This window comes from Myripristis murdjan, chromosome 21 (assembly GCF_902150065.1).
Source record: "Myripristis murdjan chromosome 21, fMyrMur1.1, whole genome shotgun sequence".
Taxonomy (NCBI): Eukaryota; Metazoa; Chordata; class Actinopteri; order Holocentriformes; family Holocentridae; genus Myripristis; species Myripristis murdjan.
In genome coordinates, this window is record NC_044000.1 from 23,210,001 (window position 1) to 23,226,018 (window position 16,018).

A 16,018-nucleotide genomic window follows, 5' to 3' on the forward strand; every position below is an offset into this window, starting at 1 on the left:
GTTTCTAGCTAATTTTCACTTATTTCAAGTGAATTTTCACTTTTTCCACTGGCAAATTTTGCCAATGAAACAAGCAAATTTTCACTTGTTTCAAGCAAATTTTCACTTGAAACAGGTGAAAATTGTCTAAAAACAAGTTACTTCTGAGGTGATCATGTCTTATTTTAAGTGTAATGAGATATTTTGACTAGTAATAAGACAAATAATCTTGTTAAGTTTTTGCGTTTTTGCAGTGTTTGATGTGCTAATTGGGTCCAGAGCAATAAAGATGAAAATGCATTCATCCGGCCAGATGCCAAATGTGGGTAGATTATGTCACTGTTAGGTAAATGGAACCAATTTATCAGACACACGTTGCTGTGCAGAAATAAAGCTGCTGAAAAAAATCCCCCAAATAAACATGAAAGGTCACAGAGATGCAGCCATCGCAGTGTAACGTACAAAATTTCAAGTCGCACAAATCCTCGCATTGATCGGACTGTTATGATCGGACACGTCTGTGGTCTGTTTTCATCGCCATTCAAAATACTTTCTGCAGCGGCATCACGCGAGAACCTAACATGAGCTTATACCTTTCTGCGGAAATCACAGGCAAAATTATCCTTCATGAGTCGGCGATCCAAAATGATGTGTTGACATATCAAAAGAGGAACATAAAACAGGATGGACACAGCAACTTAAGACAAGAAATGAGCTTTAATGAGAAGTGGAGGTTTGATGATGACGGCAAGTACTATTTTTCATTCATTTAACTGCACTGTGAAATTTATTGTCTTAAAATTAAAATTTAGAAACGTTTTTGATTGTATGTCCACGCACTTGTGTGATTTTCATTTTCGTAAGTGTCTGGCAATTTAATTTTTTTTTTACCTCCACCAAATACAGTGGCTGAGTGAACAAAATGTTGGTTTCAGATATTTTGTTTCTGAACTCCCGGCTGATCTTATTCAATTCAAGTGGACTCTTGGGACACCAGAACTTTGTGTTGAGTTCTCTCAAGGTGTTAAATGACAAAATGGCAATGATAATTTTTTTTGCTTGTTTTCGCTCACACTTGCATTGCCTTGCCTTGCTTTCAACATCCAAGCTAGATTTCTGCCGCACATCACAAGGCATTGCAACATTTGGTCCTGTGCATCTGTAAATATCAGTGGCTCAGAGCCTGACTTTAAGCCTGTCTGTACTGTATTCCCAGGGGACCCCCTGTTTGTCTTAAAATATCTGTTTTACTGTCGGTTCCTTGAAAAACCGAGATACCAAATGTAATCCGGTTTGGCGAAATAACTCAATCAAAATGTTATGCCTTTCCCTCTGGCCCCATGTCTCGAGTTAGCCAGGGAAAACCCTATTCTCAAATAACGCAACTTCATTTTCCATGACATAAAGAGAATCATTTAATTTCACATTTCCGCCGGGGAAAGAGGTTAGGACAAATGTGATTATGCTTTTAGGGTTTCAGTGTTATGGAGAGGAATGTACTTTTTTTGGAATTATATTTTTTGTTTTCCACTGAAGCACAGGTACGGGTAGACACACACACAGACAAACAGAAATATGTTTAAAAAAATTATAATAATTAAAAAAAAAAAAATTCAATTCCAGCCTTATATGTCACTTGGTGTTCCCAAAATAGGATTCTCAGTTGACAAGATGAATTGCCGGCACAGGATTCCGCAATTCCCGAAGCACAAGTAACCCCTGACCTCAGCCGGCTAAAAATAGCCGCAGCATGATGCATTAATACAAAAGCCTACAGCACATGTACACACACACACACACACACACAGGGAACCCACTTCCTGCACAGTCCTCGCCAGGCCAACTGCATTCCACAGATCCACACACACGTGCACACACACACACAGAGGGGGGAGGTTCCATTGCCATGACTTTTACATTCGCATACACACACACACACATACATATCTTTGCTAGTGCTTCCCTGCTTTTCAGCTCCCAGTTAGCATCGGTCCCAGGTATCTGTGATGGAATCCAGATGCTGGGTCTTTTAGCCAAACCCCCGTCATACTTGTGCAGAAAACGACTCTATCCCACTTCAAGCTCACAGGCGTCGCAGAAGTGAGATGAAGGTTCATCCAAACTCACACTTGTTTAAGTTTGGATAAGCAACTATGACTCACACCATACATTACTTACAATGACCAATAATGTCAGGTTTTAATTAAATGCCTGGGATGACGCAGACGAGTTTTTCCTAAACTCTAGTTCAAGCAGGGATCTGACCCACAGCTTGCAACACAGTGATTTCTGTGGCGGACTGTGTTAAATAAATGAACTGTCGTTTGACATTTGCTACACCTCCCTGTGGTTATAAAGCAATGTGACAGGAATGGGGAAAATCCTAGGAAAACAGAAGCATTCTCCTCAGATTAAAGGACTTCTATTTAAGGAGGTGTCCTCAGTCAAAAATATACTCCTTTCCCCACTGTGTGCAGTTTGTCTGCTCCTCCTCTCACCCAATTGGTTCAGCTGTCGAGGCGCTGACCCCTCCTTCATGACATCACAGGTCACAAACTGTGGAATGTCAGTGATGTGGTCCAAGTGTCTCTGCCAGTGATTTGCTGTCCCTGACATACATGAACTCCCATCCAAAACACACAGGCAGCTATTTCCGAAGTCACAGAGCTACAATGTGTTTAGCGGATGCCTATGCATGCAAACCAAATACATTTTGAAATGGATGAACTGTTGCAGATGCAGCAACAGCATCATCAGGAAGTGAGACACAGATCATGTGCAAGGCAAAAAAAAAAAAAAAATGTCGCTGCTAATCCTTTACAATAAAAATGTCTGGAAAACATATGCTTGTCTCATAAGTGATTTAGGGGATTTGACAATAATGAGAAGCACAGTCTGTTGTGTAGTGTGCACTGATAATAAATGAGGCCCGTTGAAAGCAGACATACTGAATCTCATATAGACCAATGTGATATTTACCTGATAGAGCATGACAGGTTCGATGCTGTAACCCAGCATCTCCGCAAATTCTCTGGCAATCACTGATTTGCCGCAACCCTACAGGACACAGCATAAGAGTTATCCAGAGCACAGGGTTCATCTTCATTGTGTGCAAGTGTGTGTGTGTGTGTGTGTGTGTGTGTGTGTGTGTTACCTTGGGCCCTATCAAACACATGTCTTTGACCATGTGGGACTGCATCATCTCAGCCAGCAGCTGGGCGTGGCTTGGTGTACTGATGAAGGCGGGGCTACTGTGGGGTGGGCGGAGCTCCTTGGTGCCTGCTGGAACCTGAAGTTCAATAAAGACAGGATATAAACACAAAAGAGCAATCAGCATCTTCATTATCATATAAAATTGGCAGAAAAATATTACTTCAGAGTGTGGGAAATAAAACTGGCAATTATGTCAGTATCACTGACTCACTGATTATGGGCTGGGAACAAGTATTATCGCACAATCCATATGACGCATTGCATATTGAAAGCCAACAGATTTGCTGCCACACTGAGAAAACGCAGCCTCAAAGAGTTGATAATAGTGATGTCAGCTCTCTGGCTAGAAACTTAGTCCCACTGTTCTTGAACTCTGCAACATCGCTCTCTCTTCAAAAACCTCACACAGTGACTCATCCATCGTCTCTTCCCTCCTCTCTCCCACCAATCAAGAGGGAGCAATAAAGAGCACTAAAGAGGTTCTTTCTGCAGACTCCAGAGGGTCATCTACAGTGTCTGTCAGAGATAAGACGGCCAAGCTGCTGATAGGGCTTGACTGCCTGTCTGTCTGCATGTGTGGTCCAACAAGGAACAATGGACATCTCTGTGTAACGTATGAAAGAACAGCGCTGTATTTTGTGTGGTGGCAGACTTTTTCAATTTGTCACTTTTCTGGGCCGTGACTTGCGCCTGGTGGTTTTGTGAGAGAGTCAAGCTGGCAGGGGAAGTCAGACCATCTTCATTCTAGTCTAGCCTCCCAAAACTCTCAAGACTACAGCGTTCTTGATTTATTTCTCTCTCATGTCCTTCTCTGTCTATTTTAGAGAACAAAGAAAATGTGTGCAAATGTGGAATTCTGAGACAGTGGTTCCCTCATGGTAGGCAGCATACGACTGCTTTGTATCCCAAGTTTAGCACACGGCAGCCATTTTTCCGTTACCTGAAAGGTGACGTCCTTGTCTGCGACGCGTAACGTGACATCTGCGTGGTGCTCCACATCCCGAGACGAGGACACGCTTAAAACATCACTGGGAGCTGGCTGGTGACGCCCGTCCAAAAGCTCAAACCTCTGCAAAATAGAGCAGTCATAATCAATGTTGCTCGTTTGTTTTTTTTAAAAAGTAATCAACAGCATGAACTGAAATCACTGAAGATAACACATGAGGTTTTCAAAAAGTATTTCCAATGTGGTCCCTCTTTTTGTGTGCGTATGTGTGAGCATATGAGGGTGCGGGATGGGGTGCATGTGTGTATGCTTGTGACAATATGAATATGGTATGTTACCCTATGTTTAGACTGACAGTGAGGCAAGGTTTAGATTTTTTTTTTTTTGCTTGATTTATCTGCAGAAATAATATACTGAAACTTTGCCTCTCTCCTTTTTGCATAATGATCTTCAGGTAATAATCTTGGCTTGTCTGCCAAACCTGGAACAATGTCTACTGTGAGAGGCCTAGCTCATTACATGCAATGGGACAGAGCCCTGCTGCTGCTTTTTAGCGAGAATATTTCTTGCTCATTGGGAAAAAAAAAAAAAAAAAAACATTCAACAAACATTTCTTTGCTTCAACTTGTGTGACCTCGAGCAAAGCTGCACCCATCTTACTTCAGTCATCTCCTTCCACTGACTTTGCATTTTTTTCCCCACACACCCTCTAAATTTGCAACTTGTGCATTCAGTCTGAACATAAGGTTAGGGCATCCGTGTGTGTGTGTCTGTGTATGTGTGTGTGTGTTCTTACACTGAGGACACCCTCCACAGCAGTGCGTCCCTCCTTGCCCAGTATACTGTTGTAGGGGTAAAGTCTTTGGACCAGCTGCTGCGAGGACAGCATGGGGAAGACATTCTGTAACAGGAACACAGCAAAGACACAGAGACGAGCCTTAGAACAAGAACAGTGGTTCCCAAAGTGAGATCTAAGGACCATCAGGGGTCCTTCAAGAGGCTCTACAGGGTCTGAGGAAAACAAGGAACAGTTTATTTCCCACATTATCACTCTTCTATTTAGTAAAAAGAGAGAGGTTGACCAACTTTCACCGCCCCAAATGTATCCTCCCTGCCAAAATATGAAGAAGTCTCTCTTTTCTGTAAATCTGTTTCTGATATGACATTCACTCGGTTAAAAATCACATCAAATGACACAAAAAGATGACCACTCACTCTTGCTTCATCCCTCTAATTCTTTTACTAACTTCTCTTTTTCATTCTCTTTCATTTCAGCCTCTCTTTAGGGTTGCCTGTCTCACCAGTATTTGCAGAGCTGGAGGCAGGTTGTCCATGGGGAAGTCAGGCAGGCCGAGGGTGGACGACTCCTGGGAGCACAGCGTGGTGGCCAGCGACAGCAGCTGGGACACCCTGACGCACAGGAAACAAAAGAACTTTGATACTTGAAAGCTACTAAGACATAAATTGACTACAATGAAAAAATGAAACAATCGGCAGTAGGAGGGTTGGGCTTCAGGGAGTGCGTTGTGTATTTATTTACCTTTCAGCTGCAACATTTGGTCCTGCTGTGTACAACAGCTCCAACTGGTCCTGAACAAAAAAAGCACCAGAGATGAGAATAGTTAGAATAGCACATACAACTCAGTGTCAGTACAATATTCCAGGCAACAGCCAAAGACATTTATAAGTTCATCTAGATAGTGTCAGATAGATTCCTCAAATGTAAGCAGACCTTGAAAGGTAGGTAGAACATGTCTCTGGCCTGGAAGCGGGAGCGGAGAGGAGGATCCAGTGGGTTGCCCTTGTATTTGGGGACAGGAAGTCCCAGAGCAATGACCCGAAAGTCCTCGCTTACACGGACAATCTTCCAGGCGTCCAGCTCCTCTTTGGTGTGGTCCTGGAAGGTATCCAGGCATAAATAATGTCCAAACAATTTCTACTGTCTGCATTATGTTACAAATGTTGCAAATTGCTAAATGACCTTTCCAACATTTTATATGAATTGAACACATTTAAGATAAAAAAAAAAAACCTTCAAATGCACAGGTGGATTCATAACAAATACCGCTAATAATACCAAACACTGATTCTGTACAGTTCTATAGTGTATGTAAGATGGCCGTAGGAGTTGTGTGAAAATTCACATCTAAAGTGTGAACAGCTATGGTTAAGGCTGCATTCTTAAACACAGCATTTAGTTGCTTGTATAACAGTTGTGAATTTCTTTTTTTAAAGTGTTGTGAACTATGATGAAGTTTGATAGCACCCGGGTGTAAGAGTGAAGAGCATCAGCCCTGACTCCACATTTGGCTCTTTGTGCCCACAGCATGGGAAACAGTATACTTAATTTCAAAAAACAGAAGGGTTTAATTCAACATAGCATTTAATTCATCATGTGCAGCCCTGGGTGGCAGCCTGCTGAGCTGACCTGCAGCAGCTTGTCGTAGCGCTCGGCTGACATGAGGAAGCGTCCGTCCTCCAGCTGCATCTCTCTGTTCTCCAGTAGATTGTTGAGGACGGGCAGAACATTTCTCTCCGCCTTCTCTAGCCCCTCCAGAACAAGGATCCGACCCTCGGTCGCTGCCCTCACGGCACACTGGGGATAAGCACAGTGGAAGAATTGAGGAATCAATAAATTCAATCAATACTCTGAAAATCCTGAGGGATGCAGGGGCAGGAATTGGTCTCAAAGAAATGGTTAAACCAAGGCTAAATCCTAGTAATGAACAACTGCGGCTAATTTAACCACAGTACAAATCTATTGCTCTGTCTGTCTTCCACCACAACCTCAGACCCTGCGCCAGTGCTCACGAGGCTAAAAGCATTTACACAAAGAGCAATCTGACCATGCATCAATTCCCAAAAATCATGCCCCATTAAACAATATGGGCTTGCCATAAAGCTTTTCCTGAGGATGTCCTCTGCATATTGTATTCACAACATCCTCAAAACTCTCCAACCACGCTTCAGAACGGTGTCATCTGTTTAAGGAAAGGCCTATTTTCTACTACCAAGTGCGGGATAAAAGCTATCCCTGTTGGGTAAATTAAGCTTGTGTAAGTGTCTTGCTGTGTGTGCATGCATGCGCGTGTGCCTGTTTCTGCAGAAATCAAAAAGCACATCTGACGTCAAGAGGCAGGAAACTCAAGCTGCCTGGGTGGACCACAGAACGAGAGGCCATATAATTAGGTTAACATGTAAATACGTGGCAGGTTGTGTGGGAAGCGGAGCCATAAAACTATAGTCAGGACCAGATGCTCTATATTTAACTCTCAATCCATTTTCAGCACCAACGCTGTAATCAGATAATTGTTAGAAATGTGAGTGACGCAGGATGGCGAGAGAGAGGGGGAACCACAGGCAGGCTTTGTGTCGGGCCAGTCACTGACTCCGCAGAGAACAACATCCCGCTAGAGGCCGAATACTTCTTATCAAACATTGCTGTCGAGTTATGGGCCTTAAAGATCATTTGCTGAGAAGATCATTAAATAAATATGAAGAATAAATTAGTATAAATATCGTAAAGGCCATTTTCTATATCATGTCCTGCACTGCATGCAAGATCTTACTCATCTTGCATTATGACTGTCCGTAAGCACAGTTTACAGGAGGTCAATGTGCTTCTAAAGTCCTGCACATTTATTATACTTAGTTTATACTTTACTCCCATTCTGAGATGCTTAGGTATAAATTTGACCTGACTGCATGACCTACTTTAGTAGATTTTCCATGACAGGCCTATTTGCATAAAGAGATGCCCTCTACATAAGGAAGACCTTGCTGCAGAGCATGAGCATTGGTTGGCTAAACATTGGTCTCAGCAGACTATCAGCTCTAGTGGAGGTGGCAAGCTATTTATTATTGTAATGGAGTCTATTTGCAGAGTGGGCTTGAGGTTAGCTGCCTTACATAAGAGCCTGCTAACTAGGGAGAGGTGGTTGGAGATGGCAGAGAGAAGACAGCGCTGTGATTACTTCCATCCCCGTGACTATATCAATCTAACGTGGATTTTTGGGGGAGGAGAGCTGGAAGCGAAGCAGGAGGGGATGAAGAGAAAGAGAGGGGGAGGTGGAGAGACAGAGTGAGGAATGGAGAGATGGGAGGGAGAGAGCAAGCATAGGGACTGACACATTAAGACTGAATATAGGGCTCCAAATCAGTCCAGGGCCCTCAGGAATACTTGGATGCTCTAGTTAATACAAAAACACACACACCTCCTACTGATATACCCCCATTCCCATATGTTGTCAGAGAGAAAAGCTCGCTAACACACACCCACACATTTTCTATTGCGCACATGCACAAACAAGGTACATAGGCATGTGCACATGAATACACACAGGCACACACACACACATACAAAACAAGTACATCTTGTACAGCCATTACTTCCAATGCTTCTTTCACCAACACATGCCTACACACACACACACACACACACACACACACACACACCTATCTATCTATCTATTTATCTATCTATCTATCTATCTATCTATCTATCTATCTATCTCTATATCTATATATCTCTATCTATCTATCTCTATCTCTATCTCTATCTATACATATATATATATATAGATATAGATAGATAGATAGATAGATAGATATAAATATAGATATACATATACATATAGATATACATATAGATATAGATATACATATAGATATAGATATACATATAGATAGATATAGATAGATATACATATACATATAGATATAGATATATGTTCTGCCCCGGTCTCTCATTAGGCAGCACAAAATTCACTGAGATTTGTAGGAGACCAAAATAGGCCATCTCTTCACACCAATTAGTCCAATCAGTAATGCTGTAGCAGTTTCCATGGAAACAGTGGACACCTGTTTTCATTTTGATGGGGAGGTATGGGGGGTGGGTGAAACTGGGGGAGTTAAAGGGGTTAGCCTGAAGCTATTTTTCTGCTTTCCTTAATCCAGCCTTTAGATCATTTGACACCCAGGTACTCACTGTAGCACCCGTGGATAAACACATGAGGACTGACAAAGTTATTTAACCACTCAGACACAGGTTTCTGGACTTTGGATCAGGACTAAAACCCTAAATATGAAACTAAAACATTGCTTACAATTTAGGTCGTTTTTTAGCATCATAATTTGAAAACATACTTCAAACTGCACAGAGTAGGTGCCACTTATTTCCTGTCCCACTGCTGTCACAATTGACCAAAAAGTGGCAGCCATGATTTTGAGCTGCTACATCATGTTGTTTGGTTTAGCCTATATCTACACTGCAATTAAAAAACTGCATCCCTCAAGCATTACAAGTTCACAATCATGTTCAAGTCAGGCACCTCCTGACTTGATCCTCACATGCAAGAAAACACTCCCCAAAAACATCCAGCTGCAACCTTTGGGAAACCTGATGAAAAGTAGGAGATGATGCATAAATGTACCCCTGTCAACACAGAGTTTTTGGGAGTGGTGGAAACAGGCAGTCCTGAGGCAGTATAAAGATGTAGAGTGGAGAGAGAGAGAGAGAGAGAGAGAGAGAGAGAGAGAGAGAGAGAGAGAGAGAGGTAAAATGTGCGTTAAAGAGCTTTATGAACAACTGTGCTCCAAACCTTCCCCGGACATCCTATAAACAGCTGTAGATGGCAGATATTTTTGAATTGGCAGATATTGTTAATCTACCGTATTTCCCCAATTAATCGCCCGGCCGCAAATAGCCGCCGGGTTCTTATAAACGCCTGGGGTCTGCATGCATTTTGCGTATTAAACGCCCACCCGAATAACCGCCGGGGCGATTATTTGCACTATATTGAGGTAACCCAAAATAAGGCTATTCACCTTATTTTTGCAGAAGTAAACAGTTAGCCGCACAATAACTGTGCGGCGCTTCCGTTTTCTGTCAAAATAAGAGCGCTAGTTAACGTTAGAACAAAAGGGTAAATATTACTGTACTGTAATATTAAACCAACAGACTGAAAATATGTTGGACAGTAGCTGTCATCACGATATTGGCCTGGTGCAAAAATAAATAAAGGCCTGCAGCGAATAGCCGCCTGATTCTTTTAAACGCCCGGGGTCCAAGTCGATTTTGCATATTAAACGCCCGGGCGATTAATTGGTGAAATACGGTATGCCTGTATGGAAACAGATTCCTATACTAGCTATTTAATTATTTAATTTGAAAGAAAAGCTTGTGACACTATTACTGACCTCCCCTGCAGCCCACCTAAAAAAAACAAGCTTTCAAATCCATCGTCCAGATTTCCCAGTGTCAGCTGACCACCTTCACTGGCGATGTCTCGGTGATAAATGCTTGAAGAATAAGCAAAGAAAAACTTCACTTTGTTTCCATGGATATTATGATTGAACTGTTATGTAACAGAGTTATTTTTAACATGGATGCAGCTATGTGCTAATTAGTTGTGGATAATGACATGAGTGTCTAAATGTTAATTATCACGGCTCATGATAAATCATTATTTGTCACAACTGCCTCCCGGAAGCCCAGTGACAGGGTTTAATGATGAGGCTTAGATGGGATTTTTTTTTTTTTTTTTTTTTCCGTGGTCGTTCTTCTGGACCCCCGGGAATGAATGGAGGATCTGAAGTTCTCCTTGGAGAAATGAGCTCTGATAATGAGGAGCCACTGGTCTCCATGGTTACCTGACTGACAAGCTCCTCAACAGAGTGTGGGGGTGTGTGTTTGCATAAACCCGGATAGAAGAGCCGGTGGCAAGGAACTGAATGGAAAGGGAGGAGACCGCAGTTGCACACTACAGTAATGAGATGGTTATTGTACAGCGTGGGTGGGAAAACTGAAGCAACTGTTTCCATTACTGATCTTCTGTGGACTGTTAGTCCAGCAAAACTTTTATAGCTTTACTGATAACATTTTCTTCTACAACTATCCACTGATCATTTAACAACCAGAAATCTTCCTCATACCGCCTTAATACAGACTTTACTTCAGACGTGACACAACCCACAGCTGAATGTATATGCAGAAAGTTACATCGCTTTATGTCTTTAGCTGTCTTACCATATCTGTTTGCACTGAATGTGAGGTTTGGTTGGTCTTGTATCACTGGTGTCAGTATGCTCTTTGTAAATGCAAGCTGTCAACTTGTCTCCGCACCAGCACCCCCAAGACATACTGCATTTATTCATTCATTCATTTTTCAAGCCGCTTATTCTAATTAGGGTCACGGGGTGCTGGAGCCGATCCCAGCGCTCACTGGGTGGAAGGCATGGAAAACACCCAGGAGAGATCACCAGTCCATCGCGGGACAGACACACAGACAGACACACTCACACCCAGGGGCGACTTAGCATCACCACTTCACCTGAATTACATGTGGAAACCGGAGCTCCCACGCAGACACGGGGAACATGCAAACCTCTGCACCGCTGTGCCGCCCACACACTGCGTTCATGTTTATTTACTGAACTTCATAAATTACATGATTCAGAAAAACATTCATACATACATTGAAGGCATAATTTTTTTTTTTTTTAAAAATCACTTCGTAAAAGTGTTGTCTCTGCCAAAAATAATTTTTACAGGCCAAAATACTTTGCAAACACTTTTCATGGGAATGCTGGATGTCATTCTATCCCCTTTTCACTGATATTTCAAACTGTGAGTTGATTTGAAACTTTCTCATTCACTGATTCAATGGATCAAGTTGTCATATTCCATATTACAAGACACGACTCTGAGCAGTGGTTTCAAAGCTTGAGAGCAGTCAGGCACTGTATAGCCCATAACTTAGAGGCAATCAAATGTTATGGTCTAAAAAGCTGCCAGCCAATGTGGCACATGACTCTTTTTTATTCATTCCAGAAACATAATTCATTTTTTTTTCCCACCACACACACACACCAGCAAAGCAAACAGGGTGCCTAAGAAAACACAGCAGCTGAACAAAGACGGCTTGCACTCACACACACACACACACACAAATTCTCTCGTCAGATAAAGTTCATACGCAGGTTTTTATTTTATTTCACTTGCAGACAGAGTTAGTGAGCAGACTTACCTGATCAATGTAAAAGGCCGTCCCTGCACGGATCTCTCTCCTCTGCTTCAGGTCGGTCTCTGTGGTGTCCCTGGACAGAGCCACGTACTCCACCTCCCGCCTGGTCAGCTCCTGGGCAGCAACACGGGATACATGCCTTACTACACAGCAGCACATCACTTCAGAATCCCACATAGAAGTTTTTGTCTCCTCTCTTGTCAGATCACGTAAGTTTGCGGTGTTAATTCACCTTGCGATAATATTTCGGGACACTATGAAGTGAGAGAAATGTCACAAATAGATTCCCTGCACTGCAACTCAAACACCGTAAATATACACATAGCTACACATATCAAGGCCTTAATCTGAGTAATATCTGTAAAAGACATTGTAGTTTAGGTTTGTGTGTATGTGTGCGTGTGTGTGTATCTACTCACCAGGTATTGCATGGCTATGGAGCGCCGCAGGGGTCCCGGGGGGCCGATGAGAAACACGTCCTGCCCCAGTAGGTCTTTCTGCATGATCCATCGTAGATGCTGGGCCACCGTCTGAGGTATGGAGTCAGAAACTGGCAAAACACACACAGTGAAGCTCTTTAGTAACCGCCTCCTGTCCACCGCCTGATCTCATTTCATATAAACATGCATATGATACACGCTCGGGTAGGTTGGCCTGCTCTGGCGACCCGTAGGTTCACACATTGGTGCATTTTTATTTATAAGACTATTCTTGAGCTGCTTCCGCCCTATCTATGTGATCTCATTGCACAGAAAAACACCGGATTGTACTCTCTGCGTTGACAGGAATTCTTTCTGCTCTCTGTCCCAAATGTCCGGACTGAAATTGGGAAGAGGGCTTTCAGTTACTCTGCTCCCTCGACGTGGAATTTGTTGCAGAGTGAACTGAAACTAAAGGACTTGGTGTCAATGAATGTTTTTAAATCAGTAATGAGAGATCGTGAATTGAGGACGATTGAATGTCGTTGTTTTTAGCACATCAGTGTTTATATTAGTCTCCCAGAAAGCTCTGTTTTATTCCTCTTTTGACTTGGTTGTATTGTACTGTTGTGTCGTTGTAATGTTTTTGTTTTGTTTTGTTTTGTTTTGTTTTGGTAGTGAGTTTCTCTTGTGATTTTAACTCTTTCTGTCGTACCTCTGTCTGTAACTTTGTGTTTTTGCTGCTGACCGTCTTGGCCAGGTCTCTCTTGAAAAAGAGCTTTTTAATCTCAATGGGATTTACCTGGTTAAATAAAGGTTAATTAATGATACACACACACACACACACTATTACATACTGTGTTTGACAGGAACAAGTTCTGGACTCCGGGGTGTTTTGAGCTGGTAAGAGATCTCTCCTATTGTCACTGTGTCACCTGTGGAGACAAAAGGTAACCAAGCACATGAACGAGCCTTTCAATGATAATTTCAATAACAACAAGAATAAAAATATACACTTAATAGGTTAAAAAAAAAAAAAAAAAAAAAAAAAATCAGCACAAAGAAGCCTGAGACTGACAACTAAACTTTACACCCATTGCACAATGACCTCTGAGGAGCAAGCCTGCAAACTGTGAAGAGGAGGAATGAGGGGAGTAAAAAAAATGACAATGGCGCTAAACTGGTTTGTTACACCGAGTTTTCTTATTTTGAAGATTCACCTGAGGCGAGTTTTTATTTGTTCTGTTAATATTTAGTCATGTTTATTTTGTGCAGGCCACGCCTCAAACCTTTGACACAGTGTGATAAACCTCACATGGCTGAGATGAGACCTATATATAGATGTTGACGGCCATGTTGCTGACAACACCTGTCATGGCATGACCTGAAAACATCTGTGTCGCCTAGCAACAACTGTTCAAGAACTATATTCCTCAGCGGAAGAGTTAGCCTTGTTATGGCTGTTATTCAATGTTAGCCATTCAAAGGGGGAGAAAATACGCAATTAAGCTCTCTCTTCATGCCTAGCGGCGCCTGTACGCGGGTTTAACTTCACTGCCGAGGCCTGCCTGTCAATGATAAAACCGGCCGGTGTTACCTGAAGACGTGCTGAGGAGTTTGACCTCATGGGATCTCCACGTCCAGCCGTCTCTGCCCAGGACAGCACCCAAAATATTCCGCATTCTCCTCGCAGCGACGGCCGCCGCCGTACTTTTACACAATATCTGGGAATGCATCCCGACGCTCCCCCCAAAACGGCCTAAAACGACGCACTGAACCGCTCTTTAAAAGCTATGTCCTCGGTTTCCTCATGCTCATTTCATAATAATCTGTCGGCTCATTTTGCAGCAGGCGGAGGATAATAAAAGAGGGACAAAGTGATCCGGGGCTAAAGTCTTCCGTGTTGGTGTTACGCTTCCAGACATTGGTTCCTACCACTCAAGTGTCTAATTACATGATTAAAAAACGCAGAAATGAACAACTGTGCATGTACAAGTGTAACAACAGTATAATACGTGCTGTTTCTGTGTGTGTTATAGTTTAATCATTTCTTTAAGACCCCAACTCCCACCACTCTTCAAGATAGCCTATGTTTTTTTTTTTTTTTTTTAATGACATAGCTCGTGTGTGTGTGTGGGGGTGGGGGGTGGGGGGGTATGAGAGAGAGAGAGAGAGAGAGAGATAGATATATCAGGTGCATGAATTCCATTTATGCTTTTAGTGTAGGCCACAAAACACAACAGCCCTTATTATTGTATTTTTCATTTATGTTTTTCTGATTTAATCTAACAAGGCCTGGCAAATTCGGTTCAGTAATAATAATAATAATAATAACAATAATTATAGTAATAATAATAATAATGACAATATTATTATTATTATTAGTAGTAGTAGTAGTAGTAGTAGTAGTAGCATTTTATTACTATTATCGATCACTGCTGTTAATTTTATTCATTATTAGGCTACTGTTATTAGCCTATATTGGATCATGCTGATCCCGGCCCTTGTGTGATGATGCCAAATAGTCCCCTAAATTCCCACAGAAACGATTTTTTGTGGCGCTGTGGTCTCTCAGTCGGAAGGCTGTGCCCTGCGAACAGACAGAGAGTCGCTGGAAATCATTACCCGCTCGCATAAATCACAGTTAAATGATGATGATGGTGAGTGGGGTATAAATTCATGGCTTTATAAATTGGATTACAGATGAGAATACCACCGGATCGATGACGTCAGGCGCATTAGCCCAACACACGTTTCACCTACACCCGCGCTCACACACACACACACACACACACACACACACACACACACACAAACGCATGCACACGCGATCGAGTTCCCCGTGATCCCCGGCGCCGATCCGATCCGATCCGATCCGTGCCGTGCCGAGCCGTGCATCAAAGCAGGTTTGACATTTATCACGTGGAGCGCCGAGGCTCAGCCCTCGAAAGAGTAACAACGAGGGAAACGGGCAGGAGAGTGCGGACGGGTAGTCACCTACCGGGGCGACAAGGCGAGACAATCTCATCTATTCAGGTCGCATATGACTGATACAAGGGCAACCAGACACGCTGCGAATTCCTCCACCGTTCCCTGATTCGTTTCTTTTTCACCCGGAGCGGACAGACAGGACTCGGACACTATGGAGGATGTCTACCAGTACACCCGAAGCCCCGTTTGGGAAGAGTTGGTCAGTACCTACATTTCAACAAAGAAGACTTTCTTTTTTCTTTTGAGCAGAGTGTGTATGATTTCACAAGGAGCCAGCTAAGTTTTCCCACTGAAAAATCCCTATAGTTATGGTGACATCCAAGTCATAGCCTACTCGGATGTGGCTTAAGTTTATAGTAATCTTATCGTACTTTTATCATATGGAGCTATACTATCAAGATAATGTTGCGATATGTTCCTTGGCAATATTTACATATTTCTTGTGT

The 16,018-nt window shown here is 42.6% G+C and overlaps 2 protein-coding genes across 2 annotated transcripts in view; one reads left to right on the top strand and one right to left on the bottom strand.

Moving 5' to 3' along the window:
* vwa8 (von Willebrand factor A domain containing 8) overlaps positions 1 to 14,423 on the bottom strand; it is a 78,007-nt gene extending 63,584 nt beyond the window's left edge. The window contains exons 1-12 of the mRNA XM_030080482.1: positions 14,179 to 14,423; positions 13,439 to 13,516; positions 12,582 to 12,712; positions 12,166 to 12,276; positions 6,567 to 6,734; positions 5,871 to 6,035; positions 5,679 to 5,728; positions 5,440 to 5,548; positions 4,935 to 5,039; positions 4,133 to 4,261; positions 3,134 to 3,268; positions 2,959 to 3,036 (exon numbers count right to left, since the gene is read on the bottom strand). Of these exons, the coding sequence (XP_029936342.1) occupies positions 2,959 to 3,036; positions 3,134 to 3,268; positions 4,133 to 4,261; positions 4,935 to 5,039; positions 5,440 to 5,548; positions 5,679 to 5,728; positions 5,871 to 6,035; positions 6,567 to 6,734; positions 12,166 to 12,276; positions 12,582 to 12,712; positions 13,439 to 13,516; positions 14,179 to 14,317 (1,398 nt within the window). The 5' untranslated portion in view covers positions 14,318 to 14,423. The remainder of the gene's footprint in view (positions 1 to 2,958; positions 3,037 to 3,133; positions 3,269 to 4,132; positions 4,262 to 4,934; positions 5,040 to 5,439; positions 5,549 to 5,678; positions 5,729 to 5,870; positions 6,036 to 6,566; positions 6,735 to 12,165; positions 12,277 to 12,581; positions 12,713 to 13,438; positions 13,517 to 14,178) is intronic.
* A 1,074-nt stretch (positions 14,424 to 15,497) lies between these two features.
* dgkh (diacylglycerol kinase, eta) overlaps positions 15,498 to 16,018 on the top strand; it is a 70,731-nt gene continuing 70,210 nt past the window's right edge. Inside the window, exon 1 of the mRNA XM_030080681.1 lies at positions 15,498 to 15,771. Coding sequence (XP_029936541.1) covers positions 15,724 to 15,771 — 48 coding nt within the window. The 5' untranslated portion in view covers positions 15,498 to 15,723. The remainder of the gene's footprint in view (positions 15,772 to 16,018) is intronic.